A 12819-nucleotide genomic window follows, 5' to 3' on the forward strand; every position below is an offset into this window, starting at 1 on the left:
TTGTTGTTTACACTGTGGGAGGCAAAGAGCTGATACATCTCAGAGAGCTGCTGCTTAGAGCCATAGATCCTGCGCTTTGTGGAAACAGCCAGCAGAAGAGAGTATCGTTAGTAGTGCCCGGGCACAGGTTCCACTGTGTGTTCAGTGCGACGGTGCAACAATCTGTCCAGTGTTTTGTTGTGTTTTTAATTAGGACTGTATAGTGTGAACGATGCTCTGTGTAGATGCCTGCTGCTCCGACTCTTGCGACTATGTGATGCATCGTGGTGATAATGTCCCCTCGTCCCCCTCCTGCTTTTGCACTTGAGCTCCATTTGCTCTCTTCAGGGCCTCGCACAGGACCAGAGACTCGCAGAGCCACCATTTAGCTCTCAGCAGGGAGAGAGAAAAGAGGGGGAATCGGTCGCTCCTCCTCTCTTATCTCTCACTTAACAAAAGCCTCTGATGAAGACAACAAGCATTCTGCCTCCCGCTCTCCATCTCTCTTGTTCTCTCTCATTTATCTCCATGCTCTCCTCTGTTGAACAGTCAGGGTGCTAGTTGAACATGGCAGCTCTGACACTTTTCACATAGTCCTTTGTTGCGTGTGCGCTCTCACATGCATTTGTGCGAGCGGCTGCATCCTTTTGTGTTCCGCTGCGAGTTGGAGACAGCGTATAGTTACGCATGTGTGAGCTTAGCATTCTCAGCACTTATTATTCTTGGGGTTTGTGGCAACGGGCAAGTCTGTAATTACCTTTAGGGTTAACGCAGTCCCGCTTGCACCCTGCACACAGCTGTCTGGTTTTCATTTCTGGCTTATTGTCTCCAACTAGCACCATAGCAAGGGCCGCTTCTTCACTTGTAATGTGGAGGAAATGGGTGAACAGCCTCTCTAATTACACTTCACCCACTGACACTAATTTACATACAAACACAATCATACTCCAATCCAAACCTTCATTATCTCTGGATTCCATTCTGTAGGGCATGATATTTTGGCTGTTATGCGTTATTTCATTCAGGCTCTGTTACTCACCATCACCACTCAGTTATTATGGCTAAAGTGGGAGCCACGAATTGTGGAACTATCGACTCAGAGTATGACCCAAGAGTGGGAAAAAAATTCTCAAAGTGTGTGAGAACTCACATGTTAACAGTTTGGATGTGTTTTCCACCTCGCTATGTGCACCTTAAAGTTCTTTGCATAAAGTTTCTGGTGAGGCTCTCCTCTCTCTCTAAAGCTGATACATTATCTTTATGCCGTATGCTCTCTGTCGAACACACACTACTACAACAAGCTCCATTGTGATGTGAATGAGGGGCCCACCAGCTCCATGGAGACTTGTGTGAGCTAGAGTGTGTCGCTACAATTAGGTTAAAGAGATTGATGAACTACTAGAATGTAAAAAGGGAACAACTTAAAAAAAGATTAAAAAAGAAAAAAAGAAACACGAACACTCCCCACCCCACCAATACCCCTCATGGTTGACAAGCTGTGACTGTTTGATGGACATGTACAAAATCATTCACGTTGAGGCTGAATCACATGTGGGCAAATATGCACGAGTCAGGGTGCTTTGAATAGTGATTATAAGACATTTCCCGGCACTGGTCATATTCTTTGTGACGCGAACCTGGCTGCAGTCTAAAGCGTTACTCCTTTCTTCTTATTCTTTCATCCTTGCTATAACTTGTCCGATAAGAGCGAGAGAGAGTCGGTAAAAGCGCGCCATTAACTTGCACCGGTGCGTATCGGTGTGTGACATCCCTCATCCAACTAACACCAACTAAAGGGCCGTTGAGCTTTTACCGGGTCCGTGATCGCTGATGCCCGAGAAAAAGGCTGTTTGTGTCAATCAAACCGAGCCCCAACCCACCCCTCCTTCCTCTTCTATCTCCCACCTCCCTCTCTCTCTCTCTCTCCCTCCCTAGCTCGCCTCCACTCGTGTAGGCGCTCTTAAACCGCGGCGTTTACGCGCGGCAGCCAGTCGTTTACGGGCACCTCCTGAGTCTACGGATATCTACCAGCTAATCTCCACCTTAATAAGCTGAGATAAAGGGACAAGTGAGCATAGCTCGCACCGAGAGAGGAGACAGCGGGGGGAGGGAGAGTAAGAGAGAGCGAAGAATGATGAAAGAGGGGAGGAGAGCGGATCATTCCGGCTGGCCGCCCCTGCTGCTCTAGTGGAGGGGAGAGAGGGAGAGAAGGAGAGAGAGAGAGATGGCACAACGCCTCAGCATCCGAAACACACGGGAGTGGTGCGCCACCGACACCGGAGCTCTGGACTCATCCGAAGCAGCGTCGCACACTCACCGCTCCCCTCTCCCCGCACGGCGGTGCCTCGTGGTCGGTTAAAGGTAAGTGGGCGAATTGGTTATTTACATAAAGTCCAGCGTGAGAAAGCGGATTGGAAAACTCTTTTATTGCCTGCTGTTAAGTTTGAGTCATTCGATCTGCCTGAATCTGTGGTGCGTGCCACCTGCTCCTTTTTTTTTTTTTTAAGAGGTATTGTTGTCTCCGTGGGTCCAACAGACGCAAGACTAAATTTGTGTTTTTTCTCCCACCCTCTTCAGCCTTCCTAATATAGGTAGAAGAACTACACTGTTGATCTAAAGCTTCTTTTTTGTCTTTCGGATTTTAAAGAAAGGTCTCAGATAAAAATATCATCAGTTTTAAACCATCAACAGTTATTTTGTGACAAACACCAAAATTTCCTTTTTTTTAGCTAAAAACTGCAGTTTTGAAAAATTCAAAGCTGCACAAACTTTTTGTTTCATATTAAAATTGACAAAATGTGCAAAGCAAGAGCTGTTTCCTATTCTGTTTTTCTTACTAACGACAACAGCGCTTTAAGTTATTAAAAAAGGGGCGAAAACTTCCACATGAGACGTCCAACTGTCCATGTTAATCCAATTCCAGCGCCCTCCTGTGGTTCCAACAGTGGGGCACATGCATGCATACAGTAACAGGTTCAATCAGCTCAACCATGCTGTTGAGAAACTCACCTGTCCCTAAGTCATAGGCGCTTCTTTATCCGCCTCTTACGCTCTGTTTCTAAGAGTATCCTCCGCATTTTTCACGCGGGTGTAACTTTTGAACACATTTATCAGAGCTACTACTCCTAATTCAAGTCCCAGTTAGGATGACATATATTTTTTTCAAGTAAATCATACAACTATCTTCTTCATGTTGGCGTAGAGATAAAAAGAATACATTTTCACATCATCCCTGTTTCATTTTCTGGTGTTATATCTAGAGCCCCCTTCCTCTGCAACCTTCTTGTTTCTCATGTTCACTAAAAGCAAGGAACACAGAAGGGTGGAGAACATGAGGAAAGACTATTGATATTCAAAGAGACAGAAGGAGAGAAGAAGAAGGGTGCAAAATGACAGAACTTGGATTGGAGGATGGGGGGGAGAAAGAGTAAGAGATGCTGTGGGATCTTTTTCTCTCCCTGGCTCCCGGCAAATACATTAAGATGCTAATCCTGGTCTTTTTTGTCTCTTTCTATAATTCATTGCATTTTTTCCCCCCTCTCTGCTCTTTTTCTCTGTCTCTCTTATTCTTACGCTTTTCTCCCGCTCTTCATTTCCTCTGTACTGTCATGGACTCCCCCCAGATTAGTGCTCCTGGCAAAAGGATTCCGACTCTAATTTTGTGGTATTTCAGATGATTAGGCTCAGAAATAGGACAGAGGTGCACAGAGTTTGGCGCAATTAGATGTATTCTCAGTGGAACTTTATAGGAGTGATTAGTTGAGCCCATATCCACCTCCCTGCACAGCCATATTAACACACAACCAGCTGTTGTTTATTCGCGGGGATTGACTTTTGTGTTGTGTGCTTTTTTAACTGTGATGTTATTTGTGTGTGTGTGTGTGCCAGAGGTTGGCTAAGCCCTAAGGATGCGAGTTGTTTTCAATCAGCACAGTAGTTACCAGCTGTGCCCTCACATTCCCCAGGGTGGCACAACCAAGGTACACACACACCCGCAAGCAGGCACGCAGAGAACTAATGCATACTATTCAACCTTGCCCGGCAAATTCACTCTTTCTTCTTTTCTCCTTGTCCCCTTTCCCTGCAGATATTAATCATCGCCCACCTCCATCTGCGCACGTGATTCCACTACGAGGACTGGGAGTCGAGCACCTCGACTACTTTGCTTCAATCAAGACCTTTGTTCCCTGACATCCGGCACAGCTCCCTTATCCGACTGCCATGGTGACATGACACACACCTGAGTGGCTTTGTGGGTTTGCTCCTGTCTCACACCTAGTCAATCGCTCGGGTTTCCAGAAACGCTCTGTCTCCTGGACTCGCTCGCTAGACTTCAACAAACTACAAAAGACGTCACTTCTTCCTGCGCACGACCCCTCAACAGGTTGCAATGACTGTGGCCGTCCGATTCCGCCGCCATTTACGAAGGCTCTTGCTCTTATTGGCCTCCTGCTGTCTCGTCTCCCTGCTCCTCTCTGCCTATTTTCTCTTTACGAACTCCTCCCCTTCCATGCAGCTCGGACAATCCCCTGAGCCCGCCTGCTCCCAGCCGCTCTCCATGTCCCCGTATCGTCAGCTCCCGTACCCCTACCCTCCCAACCCTCCTCACACACATGTCTACACTGACCAAGTAGTTTTGGTGCTGGTGGAGTCCCAGTACTCCCAGCTTGGCCAAGACATTGTAGCTATACTGGAGTCGGCACATTTCCAGTTCCGTATGGAGATTGCTTCAGGAAAGGGCGACCTTCCGCCACTTACAGAAAAGGGCCGTGGACGATTTTCCCTCATCATTTATGAGAATCTGTTAAAGTATGCAAATGCAGACACGTGGAACAGACAGCTGTTGCATCAGTACTGTACTGAGTATAGAGTGGGCATCATCGGTTTCTATCGCTCCACGGAAAACTCCCCATCTACTCTTAAACTGCGAGGACTACCGCTGGTGCTTAGGACCAACCAGGCGCTTTGGGACTGTTGTGTGGTCTCTAGTTCACCTCTTCTCCACCTTACCAAACCCGGGACAGATCGAGGACCTTTACCCGGTGAAGACTGGACTTCATTCTCCTCTAATCACTCCACATACCTGGCGGTGCTGCACGCACGGGCTAAGGAGGGTGGAGGCGCAGGCAGCGGTGATAATTCAGGGCCTGGGTTCAGTCAAGGCCTCCAGGCCACAGTGGTACAGGACATGGGACTATACGATGGGGTGAGGAGAGTGCTTTTTGGCCAGGGACTGGCCTACTGGCTCCACAGACTCATCCTGGTGGATGCCATTTCCTACCTCACAGACAGGAAGCTTACTTTGGGTCTGGACCGGCACATACTGGTGGATATAGATGACATTTTTGTGGGGAAAGAAGGGACACGCATGAATGCCAAGGATGTGAAGGTATGATGGTGCTGGGGCATGCGTGTGTGTGTGAGATAATGTGAATTAGAGAGAGAAAGATAGGGATAAGGAGGATGAATTCATGTCGGGTCAGTTGAGTTGGATTAGATTTTTCATTCTGGTATCAACTTCTAAAAACAGTAATTGATGGCAGTGCAGCGGTGGAGATAAGGAGGTTTTTCCGATTGCACTGTAAGTCACCTCAGCAGAAGATTGTTCCAGGAGAGTATTTTAGAGGATTTTTTTTTTTTTAGCTCAGGCATGAGTGCTCTGAGGAGATATTTGGAGGAGCTTTTGTATGTGTGTAAGGCCCCTGTGTGTTTGTTGTATCAAGTGCATATTTGTTGGGGTACAACGAGAGGGTATTCTCAAATGGAGATTTAGCCAAAAGAGGCCATTTAAAGGAACAAAGATGTGGTGTGAAAGGGGGAAACAGGAGGGGTAAGAGAGAGAGGGGGAGAGAGAAAGAGAGGTAGTGAATGAGCCAGTCAAAAGATGAATGGCATTTATTCCTATTTCCCACGTTCCTCCTCTTAGGAAAACTAAAGGAGAGTCAGCCATGCAGCCTGCCTCTCAGGACAGCTATTGTTTCAAAAGACACGCTTGCATGAACAAACACACACATACACACACGCACACACACACACATATATATATATATGCAGATAAAGAGCCGTGAACCTATGTGATGTATGCGTGGCAAAGTAAAATATTTCCAAAGACTTAAAATCTTGAGTGAATGTAATATTTATGAGAGAAAAAGTATTTCATGTTTGCTGGAGGGTGGATAAATCTCCCCAGCAGGAGGAATTTTGTTTGAAATCATTGGTCACATTCTCCCAGTGCATTCTCGCTCTGAGAGGTTCAAGCAAAATAAATTGTGTTTTGGGGGGTTTTCATGTATAGCAGTGTGTCGGTCCGTGCGACTGTCGGAGGTGTTTGTGTGTGCGTGTCGGGGGAGGACTCTAAGGAAGGTGAGATTTTTGCTGTTATGTGGTTACGTGCAAGAGCTAAGAAGAGAAGAGTTTGCTCATCCCCCTGCAGTCACAGGATATATATACGTGATATAGAAATGTGTGTGTGTGTGGTTGGTTGCTTCCTGAATTACTGCTTTAGATTAGAATGTCACTTTCACCTGTCCTGTCAGGCACTGACAAAAAAATGAGGCACCTGTCCGTGGCGGAAATTTGGGCCGGAGATGAGAGGAATGGAGAGGGCTGAAAAAGCAGGAATGCAGTGTGTGGCGAAGTGGAGAGGAATTCCACCCTTGAATATAAAAAAGATGCTTCTATCCAAAAAGGATAAAAGAGTGCATATTCACGCACGGTCACACACATGTACCTCCACGCAGCGACGCGGGCACACTCTCGCACACATTGCTGAGCGCATGCGCGTTCACAAAATGAACACACAAATGCTCCCTAGTTGGAGTTTTCATTTTAAGTCTGCCTGACTCTTCAGCTTTGTAGCATAAATATACATGAGGATGAACCAGTGCCATAACAGAAGGGCAGGGAGATGCGCACGGAGTAAGCGATGGAGAGGAGGAGATGGATAGATAGAGAGAGATAGGATCAGGAAAAAAAAAGGGAGGGATGCCATTTGAAACACATTACCTCCATATTTCGACTCGTCTCTCTATACTTCAGGCAATTGCAGACAGGAAAGCTCAAGGAAAAGATCAAAAAGGAAAATAGTTTGAGGGCGGGAGGGGGGAGGTAGAGAAAGTTAGAGCGCTGCGCCCAAGGGAAGAGCTAGAAGCTAACTTTGCATTTTCAGAGAAACAAAATGCTGAAGGCAAATGAGAAATCAGAAGGGAGGAAGTAAGGGAGCAGGAATATGATGACTTGTAGCAGCTGTCCCCTCAGAGATGGACAGCCTCGGGTGAAGTTGTCAGATTACAGTATGAGTAAGGCAACTTACCACATGCACCAGCAGCCACAACATTAAAACCACTGACAAATAAGCGAATAACTTTAATCACGTCGTCACAATGCCGTGTTTTTGCTGGGAAACCTTGGGTGTTGACATTCAGCAGCAGCGGCCTACCCCAGCGGGGGTAAAGTGCACACTGCAAAAAGTGGTCCAGTTGAAAAATGACAAAAAAGAAAAAACACAAAGGTGTTGAGCCAGCCAGCAAAAATCGACTGAGCATCTGCAGAATGAGCCAGAACAATCCCGACTGACAGAGGCAAACCTGCTCTTATGTGTTGAAACCGTTTTTTTGGAGGCAATATTAGGTGATGTTAGGGCTTTAACATTCATAATGATGTGATCCACCCATTCATTTCCCCTGTTTTCTGCTACGTCTGTCACGGTGCAGAGACTGAGTAGTAAAAGCTGTTGCTTAGATTTCAGATGGGCTCTTAAAAACAAGCCCGTCCCTTCGAGCAGGATGTCACTGAAAAGCTGTTGAAAGGGATGACTCATATTAGATGACCCTGTGCGTAATATACATCTGGCTTTGTGTGAAGGTGACAGCTGAAAAAGATGAACACTAGCAGAATTCGGCGAAATCATTTTAATCACAAAAGCGAGCTGTCTGCCAAGGTCGTATGGAGATAGCTTTATGGAGTAAAATATGTAAATTGTTGTTGATTCAATTTGGGTCAGAAGTGACCGACTGATGACTGTGATGATATTAAAGGACGCTTTTATCTCCCGTAATCAAGCGCCTCGAAGGTCTGTCCAAGCATTTTTTTTTCATATTTCATAATGGTTTCATTCAACCATGTGACATCTGACATATGATATGAAAAAATAAATGAAAGACACCACAATAACTACTTTTGAAGGACAAATACAATCCTCCCCGGTGCTTTGAAGGCAGCTTATGTTCAACATCGCAGCAAAGTATGTAACACGGAATGTTATCGATCAATTAGTGGAACAAGATGTTTGCAGGAGCAGTGCTCGAAATCCCTTTTTACCTCTGCAGAGCCAACATTCAGTCTCATGTTCTCTCCGAGAGGAGACTGGAGTGAGACAGAGAGAGAGAGACCAATTAAAATGCCACCCTCCTTCTCTCTGCACTCGTCATTAGTCTCACCCCACGAGTTCATCTGGTGACAAACAATACCTACACCCCCCCCCCCCCCCTTTCTGTCTCCACACACACTTACACACACAGCTGTATTTCCTCTATTAAAATGATTCACAGGGAGGCACCCCACGGATGACATTTCTCAAAATGAGGAATGATGCCAGTCAAAAGCTCCCATCAATGATACTTGTGCCAGTGGTTGTGTTTTTTAATTCATTCTTGTAGGTTTTCTCCTCTCCTCCGCCTCAGAGTGGTCCTGAGGAAGGTGTCAGATCCTCATCTTCAGATCTCTCTTTATCACCTCCACCTTTCCACCCTTCCACCTCCTCCTCCTCCACACACCTTCCTCCTCGCCTGAGTCATTGATCACTATCTCTGGCCTATCTGTATTCCTCTCTAAGCCTCTCTATCCTCTCTCGACTCCCTTCTCGTTCTCTTCCTCTCCAAGGTGTTTTCTGTAGTAGCATCATCAAGTTTAGAAGAAACACTAGTGTAAACATGCATCTTGCTTGTGGATTCAGAAGCCATGACATGCACACTCTTTCAGAACACGGGGCTGCATGCAGTCATCTGAAAAAGAGTTTTTTGGATTGTTGTGATTTGCACGGTTGCCTCATGCCAACACAGAACTTTTCTGTGTTGTATAACCTCTCCCCTCATATTCTTATGCGTATATATTCAATTGTCCAGCGCTAGAAATGTCATCATATCTGAAGAAACTGCCCACAGTTTGCCATTTTTTATGTACCCCCAGTCCACATCTTGCACTTGTAAGAAACAAATAGTTGAGTAAATAAGATTCAATTGTGTTTACGGAAACAGAACCAGGCAATTCTTTTTTGCCATTTTCATGATTTTTTTTTTAATTTAGCGAGTCAAATAGTTCCCACTTTCATGTGGCCTAATAAACCGTAAAGTACCATTTTGTCTGTAAGATTGAATAGAAGGCCCGGTTTTTGCAGCGTTCCCTGACACAGGGCCGAAAACAATGCGCCAGTTTGAAATAAATGTCTGAGCTAAAGTCTTTTATTTTAAAATATCCTTATAATCGCTTTGATTTAACCTTAAATTGAAAACAAAAATGGCATTACACAAAATGAGCAATATACAGATTTCAGTGAAGGTTTTTGGCTTAGTTGTCTCTAATTTATTGTGCAATCCAATTTCTAGTTAATCTTTAGACCCAATTAAGTATGATGCACATTTGCAACTTAAGTTAATCAAACTAAGCTCTTTCCATATCCGTTTGCCAGTTTGCCAAATGCTGTTACGTAACTAATGAATTAAAAAAGACATAAACAGTGGATAAAAGATTAAACAACAACAAAAAAATCAGTGCAGAGCCAAGGAAATTTGAGAAAGAGGATTGATTAGGGTCTTTTGTTACAACAGGCACACAAAGCTCTTTGTTTTTGTCTGTGCTACAATCATTTAAAGCACGTACCCTTTAGGTAAATGACAGCATTGCAGGTGGGAAAGAAGAAAAAGAAATTATATAGAGGATGCCAGAGGAGAGCGGGATAATGCTTCCAGCATGATGCATCCTGACATCTGCTCTCACTCATCCCCCCGATCAGGGCGAGAGAAATGATCACAGCCAGCCCTACAGAGAACTTTTACAGATATGCTATTAGGGAAATGAATTTGCAAGATTAAATTGTTTTTATTTAATTATTTTTTAAGACAGTCACCAGTGTTGTAAAGAGTACTGCAAAGAAAGCATTTACCTATTAAAAAAAACATATGCATATATATCTTTGTAACTCATTTGGTTTAATTAACAATTGTTGTCAGTGCTCTAGTTTTACTCCAATTAAACTCTAAGAATGTGGCCGTGGGCCATTATTTTCTCCCACAAAATGAGGCAGGTTTTGCAGTCACTGCAATCACTGAAACTCAAACGCCTTGAGGGGCTGCCAAGTAGAATTTAGCGTGAGTATGGCGATGCCAAAGCAATCACAAGTACCTTGGAAACGTAAATGCAAGTGAATAGATGATTTAGTAAAAATGCTTCAATATAATAGGCTACACTGACTTGTATCTGACAAGTGAGCGTGGAAGTGGAATAGGGACGGGAAGAGTGAGCGAAGGGAAGGCTGGCATTAACTAGTGCGGTTTTCTTTCTGCTCATCAAATAGAGATGCCTGACCCAGTTAAATCTGCTGGTCTAGTGTTAACATTACACGCACATACAGTGTAGGCACAAAGCACTCATGTAGATGAATCAAGAACTTTGACCCGCTTCGTTTTCGCAGAGGAATTAAAACTCGATAAGTGTTCCTCTCTTGTTTGTTGTTTCTCTCGCCTTCGAATTTACTTGTGTGTTAAAAAAAATTCGACTTAAAATAAGTTATTTTATAATTGCTCTTATTATTTTAGATATCCCAGTGAGCCTTAGAGCTGTGGAAAGGAAAAGGAATAGGAGAAAAAGAAGCAGTGCAAATGCAAGAATGACAGAATGGGGATATGGTGAAGAGGTGGTTGCTGTAAAGGGTTTTTGAAAGGCAGTGAGTGCCAGCTGTCCAGATGCCTGTCTCCCATCTGTTTGAACTCCAACATCTAGCTGGCAACTCTTCCTCCACACACACATGAAAGTACACGCGCCGACGCACACTACCGCTCGCACATACACAGAAACAACTGGCATCGCTTCTGACACTAGCAGTGTTAGGAAGCAGTGGGATTGGGCACAGAAATTAGGGCTATTGCTCGACCGCTAATCCCAGTGTGTGCGTTTACCTTCATCGCTCGGATTGGAAGGATCTCTCGCGCCCTGCATAGTCCTGCCTCCCAACTCTCACTTTGCCTACCAGAAAGAATCACTTTTGGCCAATTTCAAAACTGTTCTCAGGATCCAGCAGACACTCGGGCTCTGTTTTTTTCAGCTCCGCTAAGAAAACCAGCACAAGGAGACATCTCTGTCCCTCTGAGAGGCAGAATTAAAGGAAGGAAGTGGACTCCCTTTATTATTATTATTTTATTTATTGCTCACCATGTATCCACGCTTCTCCCTGCTCATACCTGCACATACTTTAGTGGTTCATAAACTCTGAGAAGCTGGGTCTAATTTGAAAGCAGTAAACAGCAATCGTTCACCGAGTGCACTGGGTTCTTTTTTTTGTTTGGTTTTTTTTGATTAGTGTTTGCTGTGTTTTGTTTTGTTTTGCTATCACCGAGGCATTAACAAAACACTCTGTCTTCTTTGTTTCTTTTCAGCTTTCTTTATTAATTTCCCACCAAAATCTAGCTTTTGAATGGATTTGGAAAGCCACTCGAGAACTGACGCACAGTTGAGAACCTTGTCTCAGTTATTTGTTGCTGGTAAAGGTTTTTTTGTTATTGCCGAGAGTTTTGAAAAGAAAAAAAGAAAAAACATCACCCTGTCAGTTGCTTCTCTGATGTTTACAATGTGAGAGTTGGCTCCTGAATAGCAGCTTCTTTGATGCAACAATTTGTCAACATCACATTGTCCCTTTCACAGCGCTTCATGTCAGAATAATCCTTTTCAGGAGGACTCAAATTAGAATCCCCAAAAAATGGAACATCAAAAAAAGAGTTTAAAAACACATTCTGTTCACAATTATGCTGCGACACAATAAAAGTATGCGACGAGTCAGAAATGGGAGGAAAATATTTAGTGAGACACAGGTTTACCCTTATGCGGGTCTAATCTTTCAGAAGACCTGCATGTAAAGGGTTTCAAAAGCAAAGGAGAAGAGCGATGAGCACTGGTGTTAGTGATTATCCAGCTCTAAAGTTTATCCTTCCACAGATAGGTTCCTTTTTACTTCCCTCTAGATAAGAGAAAACCGTAAGATCCTGAAGTATCTGCACACAAAACTGTCTTTGAGGTCTCTACAGAAGTAAAACACAAGACGAGGACTGGAAGACAGTCGGGTCATCACGCTTCAGTCTCTACCTCTTACCAGACATGACCCCTTCAGGCCTCCAGAGCAGAGGGATAAAGTCCCAAAAATCCATACGATGAAACAGATGCCATGATACTGACTTTCATAGCCAAACATGCTAAAAGCAGCAAACATTTTCTTTGTGACTCTTCTGTTTCCTCTGTGGATGTTTGGTAACAGAATACAAATGAGACGTTCAAACTAATATACCACACACTTGGACACACACCTACGCCGAGTCTCACAGTTATCTACACACGCGTTAATAATGCATTTTGACCAAGTGCATCAGGCAGTGTAGATTGAGTTACCATGCAAAGCACTCAGCTACAAACTTAATTTAATTCTTAAGTCTTTCTATCCACACGTTGGCTCGCATGTGTGCATGTGTGCGTAAGATATAGAGGATGTCATAGCAGAGTAGACAGGGGATCAGATTAGGGAGTTGTGCACATCTGTCAGCATGCAGCCATCTTCAGCACCATTAGATTAGAGTTAAT

At 44.3% G+C, this 12819-nt stretch overlaps 1 protein-coding gene across 3 annotated transcripts in view; it reads left to right on the top strand.

Annotated features, from left to right (window-relative positions):
* The first annotated feature begins 1913 nt into the window (after positions 1–1913).
* ndst3 (N-deacetylase/N-sulfotransferase (heparan glucosaminyl) 3) overlaps positions 1914–12819 on the top strand; it is a 52745-nt gene continuing 41839 nt past the window's right edge. For 2 of the 3 annotated variants that reach the window (XM_084931399.1, XM_084931397.1), the window contains exons 1-2: positions 1914–2340; positions 4067–5368. In XM_084931399.1, the coding sequence (XP_084787525.1) occupies positions 4370–5368 (999 nt within the window). In that variant the 5' untranslated portion in view covers positions 1914–2340; positions 4067–4369. Of the gene's footprint in view, positions 2341–3867; positions 3960–4066; positions 5369–12819 lie in introns of all 3 variants that reach the window. The other variant, XM_084931398.1, reaches the window with a different exon arrangement.

This window comes from Perissodus microlepis, chromosome 6 (genome assembly GCF_051167445.1).
Source record: "Perissodus microlepis isolate ML-2025 ecotype Zambia chromosome 6, ASM5116744v1, whole genome shotgun sequence".
In the NCBI taxonomy this organism is placed as follows: Eukaryota; Metazoa; Chordata; class Actinopteri; order Cichliformes; family Cichlidae; genus Perissodus; species Perissodus microlepis.